The 18,187-nt window shown below is 42.4% G+C and overlaps 1 protein-coding gene across 2 annotated transcripts in view; it reads right to left on the bottom strand.

Moving 5' to 3' along the window:
• Positions 1-3,393: 3,393 nt before the first annotated feature.
• Positions 3,394-18,187, bottom strand: part of PALS2 (protein associated with LIN7 2, MAGUK p55 family member) — a 58,548-nt gene continuing 43,754 nt past the window's right edge. For both annotated transcript variants that reach the window (XM_054161187.1, XM_054161188.1), the window contains exons 4-12: positions 15,266-15,418; positions 14,544-14,771; positions 12,995-13,126; positions 10,782-10,881; positions 10,238-10,306; positions 9,077-9,238; positions 6,743-6,945; positions 6,223-6,351; positions 3,394-3,595 (exon numbers count right to left, since the gene is read on the bottom strand). In XM_054161187.1, coding sequence (XP_054017162.1) covers positions 3,419-3,595; positions 6,223-6,351; positions 6,743-6,945; positions 9,077-9,238; positions 10,238-10,306; positions 10,782-10,881; positions 12,995-13,126; positions 14,544-14,771; positions 15,266-15,418 — 1,353 coding nt within the window. In that variant the 3' untranslated portion in view covers positions 3,394-3,418. The remainder of the gene's footprint in view (positions 3,596-6,222; positions 6,352-6,742; positions 6,946-9,076; positions 9,239-10,237; positions 10,307-10,781; positions 10,882-12,994; positions 13,127-14,543; positions 14,772-15,265; positions 15,419-18,187) is intronic.

The raw sequence follows: 18,187 nt of genomic DNA, 5'->3' as shown, positions 1-18,187 counted from the left end.
AATAAACCAGGGAGAGAAGTGTACCAGTTCTAAAGTCTCACATGCAGGTACATTTCTGGGTTAAGTCATGGTAGCTTAGCAATGTGATAGCAGACATGAGCATTTTCTGGTTTACCATCCACATACAGACATATACACAGACAACTAGTTGATAATTTACTCTTCTAATCTACTTAAATATTTATCTTGTGATACATACCACATATCTGAAACATTTAGCAGCATCTTCACCTCGCTCAGACAGACCTATTGTTATCACGAACAGTCAGTGTAACAAGTTCTCCTGACTGGAAATGAATGTTTAAGTGCAGAATGAGACATGAGGATCCCAGTTGTTTTTCACTCCTCCCAAATACTCCAAACAGCTGTTGATGACATCAGGTTGCTCAGAATTGGCCTTTCCTGGTGTCTTCCTCCGCTTATTGCTCAACATAGAGGGCTCAGCTGATCCAGCACACCCTAACGAACGGAGATGCTCGTGGCTGTGTACACAACTGCCATGGCACCATCATCCCAAGAACCTCCAGGAATGCTCTTTGCAAAAGAAGCAACCAACTATCATTCCCATTCTGGTCATCCTACCTGCCAGTGACAAACTGCACAGAATAACTGATCAAAATCTGATTTTGCTAAAAAAACAAACCCCAACACAAACCCCAGCAGCACAAAACCAAGTTAATCCTTCTCCCTGCTCCCCTCCCCCCCCAACATTACATACCTGCCAGTCCAAACTCTCTGTTTTCCAGACTCAACAAATAGATTAAAGGAGTTTGGGGTTATTTTCTTCCCCCTTACAACCTGCACGTGGACATCCAATTAAACCCTGTGGACACTTTGATGCAATCTTTGTGCACAACCTAAGTAAGCCATCTTCTCTTATTGCTTCAGAATTTTACTTCTCATTAGCATCTACATTTACACCACCAAATGGTCAGCCACTAGGCTCCACTGTGCTAGCTGCTTGACATAAAAGCACTACATGAATGTGTAGCAAAAGTTAAAGCTTTAGGCTTTAGCGAGCACATGGCTATTTGGAGACTGCCAACTAACCAGGGAGGCACTTTTGACAGTGTTCTCCCTGGGATGGAAACAGGAGCAGCAGAGAGGTTTCAGTGACTAACCCTCCATGCCCTTGTTTCATTTGGTTAAGTAAATCTGTGGAAAAACAAGATGAAAGTGGTATTTTCAGGATGAAGTACTATGGTATGGACACTGAAGAATCTTCCCGTCCCATTCTTTAGGGAAGAGTGAGCTCAGCCCACTTTTGGCATCACAAGTAGAATAGTTTCTAACTCATAATGAAAAGGCATCATCATATCTGTCCAGAGAGCACATCTTATTTACAGCACATGTAGGTCTCCTGTTACACAGTGCACACACAGCTCAGTCACGTTCAGCATACAGTGCCAAGCTCAAGTCATTAACACAGGCAGTGGCCCTGCCATCGTTGCTGCTACATACAAGCCTCGATCCATTTCTCAAAGCAGCCTCTGAGCAATGGGATCACAGAGCATGTCTCCTGGGCAAGGAAAATAAAAGCTTCATGCTGGTGCCACTTCTAAAAGCTCTGCCAAACTTAAATAAACCCAGAAAATTATAGCAATAAAACCAAGTGGTGATACAAATGTTCCTTACAGATTTTCAGATTCCCTTGACAGGACTGAAATCTCAGTGTTGAGAGCCACAGTGCTTTACCTGTGCTATACACAGGTCTGACTAACATTTTCTGCATGCATTGGGATCTCCAGCCCCTCCTGCTCCTTCTCCCCAGCAACCACCAATTTTATAGGCTTTGTAAAAGTCATCTGTAGCACACAGGTGTTTTTGAGGCTTACACTTTTCCTGTCCTGCACATGATGGTCTTAAAGAGCCCCAGGAAGCAATACTGCTTTACAGTGTGTAAGCCTCTTTTCCTTCAGAAGCAGTTCTGAGGAATTTGCCTTTTGATAGCATTCTGTGTCACACTTTGGTGTTGAAAAAGAATTCAGAAGCTAGGTGCCTGTCACCAGATGGAGGAGAAATCAAACAGATCGATGAGTCCAGCTTAGACACCTAAGCTGGTAAGAGATGGTGAATGTTACTATACACAGCAGCTGACATTATAGTATCAAATACGATCACTAAAGAGCCGCTCTCAGCAACAAGCTGTACTACAGTTTTGTTCTTGTGAAGCAGAAATGTACAGCAGCCTAAGTTCTGATGGATGAACTTGAACCTAACACGAATTGTATCGGTGAGCCTGCTAAGGGAGAACTGCCACTGAACAAAAGGAAGTATGTTGTAAAACCAAAAGGGCTAAAGGACGTTGCTTTGTAGCAGCAAGCTCCAATTCACAAGCCAGCTAAGGGAAACTGTGAAAACAATGTAACAAAAAGCACACAGAGTCCATTACATCACACTCAGAAAAATACAGCAGTTGATCACACACAAATATTCAAAAAGATAATAGAGAACCCAGCCAGCTATCACAGGAGATGAAGCCACAGATCACTATACAAACAGCCATGTCCTAAGAAAAGAATGGGGTTTGGGGGGGGGGGGTTAAATCAATGTATTTTCACAAGTGTGAATAAATAGTCCTAAACATTAACTGTCACTCTACAAGGCTCCACATTATCAGGTTCTCTCTTGGGCTACTTCACCATTACTCGAATTGCACTGAGTTACCTTGCATACAGGCATTCTAATGTCAGTACTTGAACCACACCGGGCTGACAGGCTGGCTCCCCAGAACAGCCTCATCCACAGCTTGCAAGGTATTGCTTCAGGGTGTTTTAAGAGACACGTATAAAGGAACCTACACAACAGCTGTCTGAATCAAGAGACATCAAGAATTTGTGAAACATTAAGCTGCAAGAAGCTGGAGCAATGGAGCTGTGTTGGTTGTGTCGCTTTTAACATTGCAAGTTCTGCTCCCATGAAATTCTGTCGGGTTTTTAAGGAAGGAAAAAAAACCCAAAGGAATTAAGTGTTCTTTCCTAATAAGAGCTGTAGACTTTTGACCAGTTGAACACTGATGTTAACAACTTTTTTTACAAAAATGGTTTCAAGTATCCTCTTTTTTTAATAATCACAGTGAAAATGTAAGACCAAGATGCAAATGTTGGAAGTGAGTTACTGAAAGTTTCTCGGATGAAAAAAAGGCAAAGGTACTAAAACCAAAACCATACCAAAATGCTTAAACGCATTTCCTCCATGTGGTATGAATAGAAAGGTTATCTGTAAAAAGTTAGAAAAATTAAAATAAATTACATATTTAAGTACACTTTCCCTTCAACAGTTTTATAAAAATTCAGAGGAGTGTACTTTGAATATACACAGAGTAAAAATGCACGGGTGCGGGGGGTTACCGGCGCTGCCTCCGCAGCGGCACCTCAACGTATTTGCCGCGGTGGACTCCAGCGCCTCCTCAGAGGCCTCAATAGACCCAGCTGATCGGGACCCACTGGGGCTCCAGCCTCAGTCTCTCGATGGCAGTCTGTAGCTTCTCGAAGGCTTTGTCGAGGTTGTCGTTGACGATGGTCAGGTCAAAGTAGTGGTTGTAGGCTCGCTGGATCCGCGCGCTCTCGTCCACTGTTTTCTTCAAATCGGTGTCCTGGTGAAGGGAGTTTAAAGGTTACGAAGAGCACAGCACTTGGGCAGCCCCTGCAAATGCAGGGGCATCTCCCCACCACATACTGCAGCTGGCTATGTAAAACTATGTACAGATACAAAATAACAGGCTTTCATTTCTGGAGAGCTGCCAAACAGAGAGGGACCTGGGGGTGATGATTGACACCCGCCTAAACATGAGCCAGCAGTGTGCCCAGGTGGCCAAGAGGGCCAATGGCATCCTGGCCTGTATTAGGAATAGTGTGGCCAGCAGGAGCAGGGAGGTCATTGTGCCCCTGTACTCTGCATTGGTTAGGCCACACCTTGAGTCCTGTGTCCAGTTCTGGGCCCCTCAGTTTAAGAAGGACATCGAGACACTTGAACGTGTCCAGAGAAGGGCAACAAGGCTGGGGAGAGGCCTTGAGCACAGCCCTATGAGGAGAGGCTGAGGGAGCTGGGATGGTTTAGCCTGGAGAAGAGAAGGATCAGGGGTGACCTCATTGCCCTCTACAACTACCTGAGAGGTGGTTGTAGACAGGAAGGGGTTGGTCTCTTCTCCCAGGCAACCAGCACCAGAACAAGGGGACACAGTCTCAAGCTGTGCCAGGGGAGGTTTAGACTCGAGGTGAGGAAAAAGTTCTTCACTGAGCGAGTCATTCGTCATTGGAATGGGCTGCCCAGGGAGGTGGTGGAGTCACCGTCCCTGGAGGTGTTCAAGGGGAGATTGGACGTGGCACTTGGTGCCATGGTCTAGTTGTGAGGTTTGTGATGACAGGTTGGACTCGATGATCCTTGGGGTCTCTTCCAACCTTGGTTATACTGTGATACTGTGATTTACAGTAAATCTGCACAGAACTTCTCAAGCTGCAATGCACTGGAAGAGCTGAACAAAGTTCTGTGCCAACGCTGGTAAATCTGGCAACCAAATGTCTACAGATCTTGCCGTTTCTAAGGAAGTCAACAGCAGCAGGTGAACCTGTGCTGGTACACAGAGAGTTAACCTGGGCAGCGGGCAGTTAACCACTTAGCCTGGAGGAGACTCAGGGGTGACCTTATTGCTCTCTACAGCTACCTGAAGGGGGGTTGTGGACAGGAGGATGTTGGTCTCTTCTCCCAGGCAGCCAGCACCAGAACAAGAGGACACCGTCTCAGGCTGCACCAGGGGAGGTTTAGGCTGGATGTTAGGAAGAAGTTCTATACAGAGAGAGTGATTGCCCATTGGAACAGGCTGCCCAGGGAGGTGGTGGAGTCACCATCATTGGAGGTGTTCAGGAGACTTGATGGGGTGCTTGGTGCCATGGGTTAGTTGTTTAGGTGGGTTGGATTGGTTGATGGGTTGGACACGATGATCTTGAAGGTCTCTTCCAACCTGGTCTATTCTATTCTATTCTATTCTAACATACAACTGACCACCCAAGTGGAATCAGACTGATGCTTCAGGAATGCTTGAATCAGTCTCTTACTTAAATACGTTTGTGCCCTTCTTTATTCCCACAGAAAGCATGAAAGTTCCACGAATTTAAATTAGTCTTAGTAACAAAAGACATTTCTAGTAGAATACAGCTCTAGAATACTTAATTGCTTCTAGAGGGTACATCTCAGCTCTGCTCACCTGACATCAGCTCCTCATTTGTAAACTACTGCTGTGTGACTCCAGTTCTGACATGAGCTGCAGGAAATTTATCTTCCTATGTGTGGTGGGGTTGAAGTGCTGCCACTCAGCATTTTGTGTATGTTTCATTTATCCTACATTCTCAGGAAATTCCCCTCTGCTTTTGCACTAAAGCAATTTTTGTGTAAGCAGTTATGAGATCTGTCCCCTTGACAATATCTATTTTAATATTTTCAAGTCCTGGTACAGCTGTAAATGCAAAAAGCCAAAATGAAAAGGTAACTTTGTGAATAGCCTTCCCTTCACAGTTACTGAAGGAAACTGGCAAACGTGTCACCACGGGAGCCAGAGTTTTTGCAAAGGAATGGCTTAGGATGCTAGAAATAGCAGATCACTAACAGGCAGAATACAATCATTTGTTCAGGAAATAGAAGAATATGAAATGGGAGAACAAACTCCTTATATCCATGGGTATGAGTATTTTGCTTTGCCTATATTACACTGTCTGTCTTGATATCAACACATGGCTACAGGCATGGTTCCTGCCCATACGGCATGGTTATAATCTGCTGTGCTGGAGGCAGAGTCTCTCATTCCCCTCTGCTACACACTGTGTCTCAGAAAAGGAGAGAAGATCTAATGCATAAAATGTGCCACTTCACATGACAAATGCAAGGAGCTTAAAGGAGAAGAAAATCTATTCATCACTTCTTACTCTGGCAGCTCCAAGCCATCCTCAGTGCAGCAGGTGCTGCTGCAGCAGTGGAAACAAGGCCTAGTTTCACTCTGCTGTGGGTTGGTTGGGTTGTTGGTTGTTTTCTTTAATGCAGGCTGCAGTATTTTTCCTAAGAATCACAGATTCCATATGTAAAGCACATTTATATCATCAGACAAGCAAGCCATGGTTTAGTTAGTCATGAGGTGTTGGGTGATAGGTTGGACTTGATGATCTCTGAGGTCTTTTCCAACCTTGTTGATTCTGTGCTCAAAGCAAACTAAGTATGCAATGGTCTGCTTACAGTGAGAAGTTTGGTTGTGATTCCAGCATCGACCACAGCCTTGTGCATAGCACGCAAAGTCTCCAGCTCTGGAGCAGCAATAAATACTACATAGGGCATGAATTCTGAAGTCCTCAGTATTTTCAAGGCCTAGAAGCAAGGGAAAACAAAGAAGAAAACCAAGTTTGAGAATGACTCTCAGCATGTCCCTGTTACTTAAGGGGCGCAGCAAAACTCGTCTGTTAGAATGGGCAGAAACATGGTAAGCAAAGATTCTTATTTCTATTTTAGGAACTTCTACAGTGCCTTTTTGAAATGCTCAACATCACTCCTTCCTTGGCTAAAAAGATTATTTATTACTCTGTGAGACTCCTCTTCCATGCAGCATCTAAGTTGTTTTTTTCCATCCTTCCAGCTCATTCCAGCTAAATGCAATCCAGTTGATACTGCGACGTTTGAACTGGGTAAAAAGCAGCCCAGCACAAAGGCAGTACTTGTTCAGCATCGTACCCCGACACTTGCAGTGAAATACTATAAATACCTGTGGGTTCACATCCAAGATGCAGGTCCTTCCTGTCTGAACAACTTCAAGGATGGAATCAATTTTGGTGCCATAAAGATTGCCTTCATATTCTCCATGCTCTAAGTATCTGCCAGCTTTAATATCCATCTCCATTTCTGCTCGTGACACGAATCGGTACGCCTGCCCATCCTTTTCATCGTCCCTTGGCTTTCGGGAGGTAACTGGACAAAAAAAGGTGCAATACAAGTTGAATGTTTTGTATCTGGGATACAAATATGAGGCTGGACTCTCTATTAAGTTAGGGAGAGCATAATACACATGAATATACAATTTAATTGTTCCATATGCTGATCAGTTATTCTAGTGTGAGTTTCCAAACTGAGCAGAGCTTCTCCTGTTCCCTTTATTTCTAGTCTTTCCTGTATGTTGTTCACCCACCCATTTGCTTGCTTCCTTTATTTATTACTCCTTCACACCATATACAACAGTCATTCATGGCATCTTTTTCATTATTCACTTAATAAAAAAATCAGAGCAGACCACAAAAGCTGCCCCACCCTGCCCCCCAAACCTTAGCATACACTTTGCTCACTGCATTTGCCCTTTTATTCAGGGTAGAATCTCCTGAGCCAGCTATGAAACGAGATCAATCATCAGAAACCCAGCTTCCATAGCAGAGTCTTAGTGCAGCTAATGCTGCTTTCCAGGCCAATTTACCATGTAAAGGAACTTAAATTCACTGCGGGGAGATTAAAGCCAATATTTAAGTAAAAGATCAGCAGCTATCTTAGGTATTGCTACACTGTGCTGTACAGACATTATTTAAGAGGTTGAAAATAAAACATCAGATTATTACCCACTTTGCCTGCCCACTACTTGCATTTAATTAGATTTGAACTCTAGAATACATTAAGCATAACAGTGTGAATGGATCCCTTTGGCAATACTTGGATCATCACTTGGTGCAGTAACATCACTTGGTGCAACTCGGTGATGCAAGTGAGAAGCATTGTACCTGTCCCAGTAATTCCTATCAACTTCATGATTATAGAAAACTCAAATCCCAGGAGAAATGATCTTCTGAAACTGTTAGCAATAAACATATTACTAGACCATCAAGTTTTAGCCAAGATTCTACAGAAAGATGAAAATTACAATGGTTAATACAATACCAGCCAAAAAAAATAAATCATCATAACATATTGAAATACATTTTGGAGAATGAGCTCTAACAGCTCACAGCCAGAAGATGACTGAACACTTCAGCTACCCACACTGAAAAACAAAACCCCACAGCACCATTGCTGGATTAGAACTCAACACCAAGGACGTGCTTCTCCCCATAGCAAAAATCAATCTGTTTCAGCCATTTAACAACAAGAACAAAGTACAGACATGTAAAACCCCCCTCACACATCCATTTATGAATAATCAGAAGAGTTTTCTTCTCAAAGAAACTGAGGCCACCTGAGAGTATTTATTAATTTAAAATCTAAGTACAGAGATTCTGTTTACAATAAACTATGTACTGCATGTGCACGATCAGACTCTCAGCCTGAAAAAGTTAACTTTTATGCTTTTGGAGGGTGTTCAAGAGCTCCAAGCAAAGGCATTCTAACACTGGGATGTATTAGTTGTAAGTAGTAAAGCATCTAAGTGGAATTTTAGAGAAACTAGTAAATTTTGAGGGCTTTTTTAGAAGGAAATAGAGTTTCAGAAGCAATAGACAGTTTCTTACTATTTAGCCAATACAGACTGCTGAGATTCCCAGGGAATAATTTCTTTTACAAAGCAACACCGGGAAGTCAACCTTGTTATCAGCCACACACAGCAGCTCTTAGTGCCCTGGCCAGCAAATGAGAGAGAACAGTTCTTTCATGTTGCACAGTTTATCTGTCAGACCTATCCCTCCTCCCCTACTATCAGATCTGCTCCTTGCCCACTGAAAACAGAAGGGAACAGACCATTTCTGAAAGTCTGAACTAAATGGCAGACCTGAGAAACTCCACTGGCTGTTCATTACTGGAGACCAGTAGGAGCTTCTAGAATCCTCTCAGCAACTCACAGTGAGTGACACTGAAGAAACCCATCAGACTGAAACACTGCACACATAAAAGCTGTTTTTCTGCGGCATCAGTAACATTTAAATGCTAGTTACAAACATTCTCACTGTCGTCATATGTCAGTTCAGCTTTCTGGGAAGATGAAGAACCTTTTCTTTTCCCACTCCACACAGTTTTTATACTCAGACCAAATTACTCCTACCCTGAATCACTGGGATAAACATCAGATGTTTTCCTGATAATCAGAGACTCAAAGTGTGATATTAAAACAGAAATGCAGACAACTTACATGGCACTGTAGTTCCAAACCTAGTGGGATTCAGTACTATAAACCTGTTCTTCAAGCTTCTTCGCCCCACTCCTTGGGCCCCAATTAAGACCAGTGTCTTCCTCTGGAAAGGAGGCATTTTGGCTACTTCCTCATAGATCTGGATTTCGTGGCGATCAAATTCTACATCAAGAGATGTACAACAAATGGTTAACAGCCAGCACTGCCAGAGATGAAAAAGAACTTAAGCACTCCTGCTATATATCAACAGACCACATGCCAATATAAATAGCACTCAGAGGGCATTAAGTCTGTTACAAGCTTTCTTGTTTTAAATTGGTAGTGGAATAAAAGAGTTAGCCCTTCCTGGACAGCATAAGGTCAGATAATTACCTTTACTTCCAAGGAGAAAACTCAACACTGATGATAATGGGAAAACTAATTAACAATTACTGAGCTTTCACTGAATCCTAAAATGGTTGAGGTTGAAAGGTACATCTGGAGAGCACCTGGCCCAACTCCAGTGCTCAAGCTGGGCCACTTGGAGATGGTTGCCCAGATGTCTTTTGAATATATTCAAGGAGGGAGGCATCATAACTTCTCTGTGCAAACTGTGCCAGTGCTCTGTTACTCTTACAGTGGAAAAGTGTTTCCTGACATTCAGAGGGAACTTCCTGTGCTGTTGCTTGTGGCCTTTGTGCCTGTCTCTGGGCTCCTCTGCAAACAGCCTGGCTTTGTCCCCTCTGCACCCACTCTTCAGGTGTTTATATACGTTGACAAGATCTTCCCCGAGCCTTCTCTTCTACAGACTGAACAGTACCAGCTCCCTCTGCCTTTTCTTGTAGGAGAGATGTTCCAGTCCCTTCATTCTCTTTAGATGTCCACATCTCTTGCACTGGGAAGGAGCCCAGCACACTTCAGGTGTGGCCTCACCAGAGCAGAGTAGAAGGAAAGCAACAAAGCTTTTCTTCCCCTGCTCTTTTAAACACACAATTCTGCTCTGATTCCACTTACCTGGTGTAGGTGAGAGGTACTCAGCTCCACTATCACCGGTCACTATTGTTTCTAAACCATAAAAACCATTTGACCTATCAAATATTACACTGCAAATCTTTCAGCTCTGAAAGACTCTGAAAGTTTAGAAGCCCAGAGAACTTTGACTCATGTAATATTAAGAGATACCTGCATTTCTTGTGGTGAGATACATCATCTTTTTCTTTTTTTTGCTGCTTATTGTTCCACAGAAAGGCCCTAGAAAGCAAAATTGAGACAAACTCATCACTTTGGTTAAACATGCTTTTCCAAGGCTTACTTACATCTACAAGCTTAGATTAACCACAGTTGCTAGGGCTGTCTTAGACTTTTCTAAGTCTAGGGCAGAAGATTAGTTTTGTCAAAAGCAGCAGCAAAACCCCTCAGACAGGTTTAACTGGTTCACTTTCAGTGCATACTAAAATCCATCATTTTATAAGAGCTAATTCTTACACCTGACACTTTCCCACCTCAGGTAGCTTTACATCAGCAGGTGGCAAAACCGATTCACCTATCTATGAAGACTAAGCACAGACTTTACACTTTGTCCCCCAGTCAGAGCCAAAACACAATTAGCTTTTTGCAGTATTCTGTGTCTTCTCACACAGCAGTTTTCCAGTATCTACGAAGTCAGGAAAAGCAAAGCAAATGGAGACAGGGCAAGATCTATTTCTGAAATTCATCAAAATCTTACCTGAGCTGTCCCAGTCCCTTCTAACGAAGGCCTTTCTCTTCTCTTCCAGGAACTGGCTAGGAATAAGCCCTGCACTTCCTCCTTCTTTGACATGACTGGCCTGGGGGGGGAAAAAACCAAACACCAAAACAATCATAGGTAACTTGTGAGAAGCATCTGTATCATCAGCACGGTGCAGACGGACTACATTTACTTCTGAGTCTTGGAAATTCAAACATAGATGTGGATATAAAACCTCTTGTCTTACAGTAACAATGTCCTGCCACTAAGTATTAAAATTCAATGAAACAGATACAAGTTTCATTACTGGTTCCCATTAAGTGTGCAAGCTCCTATAGCCATCAAAATCCTAAATGGAATGCTAGAGCTCCAAACACTGAGCTCTCAAGTGACAAAACTCAAGGCTTTCTAGTACACAGTACACTTATTTCATACTCTTGAGCTGCTCCAAAGAGGTTCCAGGAGAACTTATTAACTGCAACTGCACAGACAGCTAATGTCATTAATCCAGGCCTAACTCATGCCTTCAGGCTTTTTGCACTAAGTAACTACAGTCTTGAAATGTGAGTAATTTAAAGTTTGGCTAAGATTGTCTATAAAATAATTCCATGGCAAGCTCAACTCTCAGCAAGCCTAACACACACACACAAACACACAGTTGTGAAATACTACACTTTCTTCTCCATGGCTAGTTGGCCTGTCTCTTGCTTTTCATCCTGCACACTGTTTGCTTTTCATCCTGTACCCTTTCTCCTATGCCTACCTGAATTTTTTACAGTTAGCAAGTTTTCAGTGCCAGCCCAGCATTTCTAGAGAGCATAAGGGAAAAACTTTATTGCTTTTCCCAGTGGCATGCTCTGCAGAGCAATACTTGCAACACACTATACTCGTGTAACATTTAATTTTTACCAATGATTTGAGTCTTTGAAGTTTTCTGTCTCCTGGACTCCCACAAGTTACAACTGGAGAATTTGGAAAGCAATACAGAAGACAGCATGTAATCTAAATGTCAAACTGCTATGGAGTTTTGGAGTGTCTAACTTCTGAAACTTACTTGGCAGTAACAAATTTTCTGCCTTCCACCACACTTTCTATTCTCTTTCTTTCTGTTACCACTGTCACCAACAAGCAACAGAATTGAGCAACAGTTGTTGATGTACACTCAAATCTGTTGCTTTTAAAGAAGTCATAAATACTTTGCTCTCAAGTAATGCCTGGCTCACTGTTGCTTGTTTTCTAGCAAAGCAATTTAGCAATTCAGGGTAGAAAGGGAAATTCAGAATGTTAAACTCTGCTTAGATTGCCACTGCCACTTCCAATTTAAGCATCTCAGTTAAGAAAAGCATCTTAAAGGTTCATTTGTCCTACTTCAAAAGGCACTGATGATGTTTAATTGTGTTTATAGTGTCTTGGAAAAACAGAATTAGCTTAAGCACTGGCTTACATGATTTCTACTGAAGGACTGACTGTAGAAATACAACCATAAAGCAGGGTAAACTGTTACCATTTGAAACAGTGCCAAACACTTTGACTGTGAACGTGCATGTTACAGCTCACAGACATTGACCACCACTGTAGAAATAAAAGGTACAGCTGCTCTTCAAATCCACTACATTAATTTCCCCCTGTCTCTCCTCAACTCTGAGCACTGAGGAAGGGGTCCACTTCTTCCACAGCCACCATCAGAGAAGGCTTACCACAAGTATCACCGTATCACCAAGGTTGGAAGAGACCTCAAAGATCCTCAAGTCCAACCTGTCACCACAGACCTCATGACTAGACCATGGCACCAGCGCCACATCCAGTCCCCTCTTGAACACCTCCAGGGACAGTGACTCCACCACCTCCCTGGGCAGCACATTCCAATGGTGAACAAACATAGCAACATAGTCAAGTAACATAGTCAAGCTAAGGCTCCCTGCTAGAAATTATCCACTTCCACAGATTATGGGATGTCTAGGCTTTTGATACAAGAACAAAGACAAATCAACAGCAGCAACAACAGCAAAATGAGTGTGAGAGACAACTTAGACCATTCAATTTTCTCTCGTATTTCAATTGTGCCTATCTTCACATTAGCTGGAAACTGAATTACAGTGTAAATATTATTTTTTTCTGTTACTGTAAGGAATTCACAGTTGAAGGGAGTTTATGCTGAAAGCAAGCAGTGAAGCATTTCCATTTTTATCTTTTGTTTAAATCTTTTCACCAACCTGCCACCAGTTCGGATCTTCCCGGTTGACAATCTGAAGAATTTCTCCTTTGGAAAATTTCAAACCTGCTTCTTTGCACGGGATGAGGTTGTCATTATATGGATTATAGTCAAAATGACACTTCACAAAAACCTGAAATGGCCAAAGACACACACAGCTTAACTATTATACAATACATTCTTACTAATTCAGCGATCAAACTGAAGGAATGCTTTTACCCACAGCACAAAAAAGTTTGACGTGGTCCAAGTTGTACTTGGCAAGCAAAATGCAATCTATGGAGAAGACTGGCATACACCAGCTGAGAGAGCAGAATAATCAGCAGAGCAAGCTTTGGCTGAAGGAGACACTCCCCCTGTACTCAGCACTGGTTAGGCCACACCTTGAGTACTGTGTCCAGTTCTGGGCCCCTCGGTTTAGGAAGGATGTTGACTTGCTGGAACAAGTCCAGAGAAGGGCAGCGAAATTGGTGAGGAGTTTGGAACACAAGCCCTATGAGAAGAGGCTGAGGGAGCTGGGGTTGCATAGCCTGGAGAAGAGGAGACTCAGGGGAGACCTTATTGCTCTCTACAACTACCTGAAGGGAGGTTGTAGACAGGCAGATGTTGGTCTCTTCTCCCAGGCAAACAGCACCAGAACAAGAGGACAGTCTCAGGCTGTGCCAGGGGAGGTTTAGGCTGGATGTTAGGAAGAAGTTCTACACAGAGAGAGTGATTGCCCATTGGAATGGGCTGCCCGGGGAGGTGGTGGAGTCACCATCACTGGAGGTGTTCAGGAGGAGACTTGATGGGGTGCTTGGTGCCATGGTTTAGTTGATTAGGTGGGTTGGATTGGTTGATAGGTTGGACATGATGATCTTGAAGGTCTCTTCCAACCTGGTCTGTTCTATTCTATTCTGACAATGTATTATGAAATATCCATTTGTGCATTCCAATATATACAACCCAATCAGTATTGGATTTACATCCCTTAAAAACATGAAAAATTCTCAGACTGTAAGCTCTGCATTCGAGGCTTGCAGAATCTTCAGGATTAATTTTGCCACAAGCTCAGTGTTTGCAAAAGAACGAGATACATGTCTGCTTGAGACTGGAATTTGATGCAGGGGAAGAAAGAATAAGTTGCATCAGTGGACTGGAAACATCTTTGACGTTTTTCTGCCACTTTGGGGAGCTAAGCAAGCAGTGCCTCAAATACAAGACATTCCCTCAGCATTTACTCAATGTAGGCATAGCCTATTTTACTCAAGGGCATTAAGACCCACTACGTGGAGGAGCGTCTTGTAAGACATTTCAGAAGGCACTGATCTAGAGCAACAAGTTACCTGTCCCTGGAGAACTCGACAGCTTACAGCAACAGCAGAAATGGGCATCAGCCAAGTTCAAGTTCATCTGCTGAATTCAGTATGTGTGTGAATTCTATAAAGCAGATTAGTTGGGCACTGATCACGTTATGAACGCATGCAGTTCACTGCAGTTCAGTGTATTTGTGGCAATGAAGCACCAAGCAGGAGTTGTTCTGATAGAATCATCAGAAATGTGCTACTGACCTGTTGAGGAATTACAGTGTCTCTGTAGCTGGGGAGAATCTTCAGAGTGACACTGCCACTAATATTTTTCAGCAGCTCCTGCAACTCTTTTGGATTGTTTCCCACCTCGTGGCCATTCACCTCTTTAATAATGTCACCGACGTGCAGCAGACCTTGTCGATCTATCATGCCACCATGGAGAATCCGTGCTATTACCAGGTCATTGTTTTCAACTCTAAAGGTAACACCCTGAAAGAGGTATTTGACACTCAGTTTAGCACTGAATTTCTTCACTTCCATTCTACCATTATCTCAAGCAGAAAGATACAGCTATGAGACACTCCACCTACCCCAACGAAAACAGACAGTCATAGTGACTACAGTGTAAGAGTTCCTCCACACAGATAAGCATCAGGGGACACAAAAGTACTTTCAGACAAGGTTTTCATATGACTGAACAATAACTGTATTGTTCTTGAGTGCACACAATTTTCTATCAGGACCAAACAGATGTTGCATTAGACAATTATGCTAGCAAGACATTCCACCTATCCCATAACTGCTTAAAGAGAACAGAGTGGAGAACACACAAATACCTTATTTCAAGCTCTCAATAGTGATCCTATCACCCATTAAATTACACAGGAAAATAATGGGAATAATGAAAACATAATGAAAGAGATTAGGCACATGCAAACATTATCACTCATACATTAAATTAAAGACAGACTCCAATTACATACCAGTGGTTCTCCTGCTCTTTTGTGAATTCCAAGGATACGAATAGCATCTACTGGAACTATCTGGTTGTTCACTGAAGAGTTATTGACTTCTGGGCTAGATGGAGGGGAATCGTAACATTTTGAAGCCACAATATCATGTGCTTCCAAGAGTGACTGCAAAGGAACAGAAAAAGCCTCCATTTAAATCATAAATCAACCATTTGCAAAAGGATTTCATGTTGAATAACCTCTGAATCTGCCCCTTTGGGACCTGATCATAAAAGGATCACTAAAGGATTTTATTTCACATGGAATAGTGCAAAAATTGGCCTACAAGTACTCACAGGGCCTGACAAGCCTACTTTTCTTGGCAAATATGCTCTCTTATAAATGCAAATGCTGCTTCTTAAGGAAGTACAGGAGACAGCCAGATTGCCAGCCTGATCTAGTGTGAGATGTCCCTGCCCATGGCAGGGGGGTTGGAACTAGATGATCCTTGTGGTCCCTTCCCACCCTGACATTCTATGAGGAGGAATATGAGACCTTGCAGGTAAGAAGATGGGAAAAGAAGTACCTAAAATCCTATTTCACCTAGTGAGACAGTATCTGAGCAAATGGTTAATGTAAACAACCCACAGCAAAAAATAAATTAACAAGTGAATGTAAATCATTTTTAGATGCTTGTGTTTCATGTAGTAAAATTTTCATCCACAATAATTTGAAGAGCAAGGGGTGTGCAAGGATTTCTAGAATGAGTGCCTCCTGCTTCCATAAAGCCAAGGCAAATAAATCCAGTTGGCAGAAGTCACTTTACAGCTAATCAGGACTTTACAGTTAATGCTCTTTTCATCAGGTCACATACATCAGTTCCCAAAATAACAGGAAGAGATCAAAAACACCCCAACAAGCAATCATCTTTGGAAGACAATGCGATTTAGACTTGGTTTTCTAGTAGGATATACTTATACATGTTTTCTTTATATCTTACTATATACAGGTAAAACAAGATCAAACTTATGCAATTAGACAACAGAGACTTACTTTCTTAAGGAGGAAAAGGGGCACCTTGTAGCCACCATATATGGCAGTTCAAGATAAAGCATCCCTATAGCCCAGGGAGTCTCACTGGCAGATACAGGAAGAAAAACAGCAAGTAGAAGAGATGCCTACTAGGCTTCAAACAACATAGCACTGTTTCAAATAGTGGCCTGATGAGAAGACTTAAGTGGTCTTAAGTCATATCACTGACTGGTATCAAATAAGTAGCTGAGAAGAGACCACAGGGACTACTGCTGGAAGTGACACACACACACTCTGGAGGAAGCCAGCAAACTGCAAGGAAGCTGAGCATGCAACATTTAAGCAAATATAACAATTTTGCTATGCACACTGCTTCATCCTTCTGTAAGCCACCTCTAACCTGAAAGTTGCACAACCACATCAGTTTAGTGCCAATGCAACATGGAAGCTCTGAAAGTGTCACAACCCTGAACAATTAGTTTCATCTGCCCATTACATGACCACCCTGCCTGCTATTAGGAGGAGGTATTAATTCACTGACTCGGCCCTTGCCATGAAGATTGTAAAGACAGCTGCTTATTGTGGCTGCTGATACTGTGGTCATAAACCAAATCACATTAAATAGGAAAAAACAATCATTTATTTCATTCAAGCAGCTGTCAGATGGTAACAATTTCTAACTCTTCATTATCCAAGGCACATCCAGTCCAGAAAACAGGAGCACAGAACTCTCTATGCCAATGTTTGCAAGCAACATTTTGGGCTCTTTCTGAATTTCCAAAATGAAACCAACTAGCATCAACAACACATTTTAACATACTGCTGCTGACAAAGCCAGGTAGATACTTGCCTCTTTTCCTTTCTGGCCACATGCTAAAAGAAACTGTTACCAAACTTGTTTGTCCACAAAGCATGAGATTTCTCATGGAGCCTTACACATAACCACGCTCGTTCAGCTCCCTGCCCTTAGTGGTCATGTAATTTATGGATTATATTCTGATTCACAGTCCAAAAAAAGACTACTAAGGTAACTATTTTTGTCACCCTTTTAAAATTCTCTGTAAGACTGTTCAGTTCTCAAATCTGACCCCATTCCACATTCTGATCCCATTTATTCACTCAGAATTCATGCTTATCCTGCATGAACAAATAACTTGCAGCTATGACTTAGCCATGTCTCAATCACAGAATCTTTTCCTTGCTATTTGTGTCACGACAGCATCACAGGACTATTAGGGACTGTACACTGCTGCCCACTGTTATGAAATGGTTTCTTTAAGAAAAGTAGATTATTTGGTTTCTCAAAATAAGCCACACTTACTACCTGCCCACACTTAACTCTCAGGTCTGAAACTCAAGAATCTACACCAGTTTTATGACACTGTTTCCCCAGCTAATCAGGTCATGGCATACAGCCTTGAAGAACACCTAAACAAAGCCACTTGGCAACAAGGGCCACGTGTCTGTATCCACTGCCAGGCTACTCTCCAACATTTTGTATCACTCAGTTACTTATTTCACTAATGTGGTTCCATGATCTGAGATCCATGATCTCCCTGAACTCCACTTGTTTCTTTCTTAGGGTATCAGAAAAAGTGATACCCTGTGCTCCTGCAACTCCCCAGTGCCCCTGGAGTCTAGCCTTTCCCATACTGCAGCTGGAAGAGTTTAGAAAAAAATCACTGCCAAAGTCTCAAGACAACATGGGCTGAATAATCAACAACCATAAAATGGTTCAAAGTTTCCTCCACATAACATATGTAAGCAGGGTCAGCTGACTCTCTGAGACTGGGTAACCATAGAAGGGTTTTCAGGGGGAAAATGGCAAAGTTGCCACAGTAAGGCAATGCAAAAGATATGGCATGATAGAATAGAATAGAATAGAATAGAATAGAATAGAATAGAATAGAATAGAATAGAATA

The sequence above is a fragment of the Dryobates pubescens genome, chromosome 4, assembly GCF_014839835.1.
Source record: "Dryobates pubescens isolate bDryPub1 chromosome 4, bDryPub1.pri, whole genome shotgun sequence".
Taxonomy (NCBI): domain Eukaryota; kingdom Metazoa; phylum Chordata; class Aves; order Piciformes; family Picidae; genus Dryobates; species Dryobates pubescens.
Note: the sequence above shows the minus strand (reverse complement) of the source record. Positions and strands in the feature narration are given on the sequence as shown.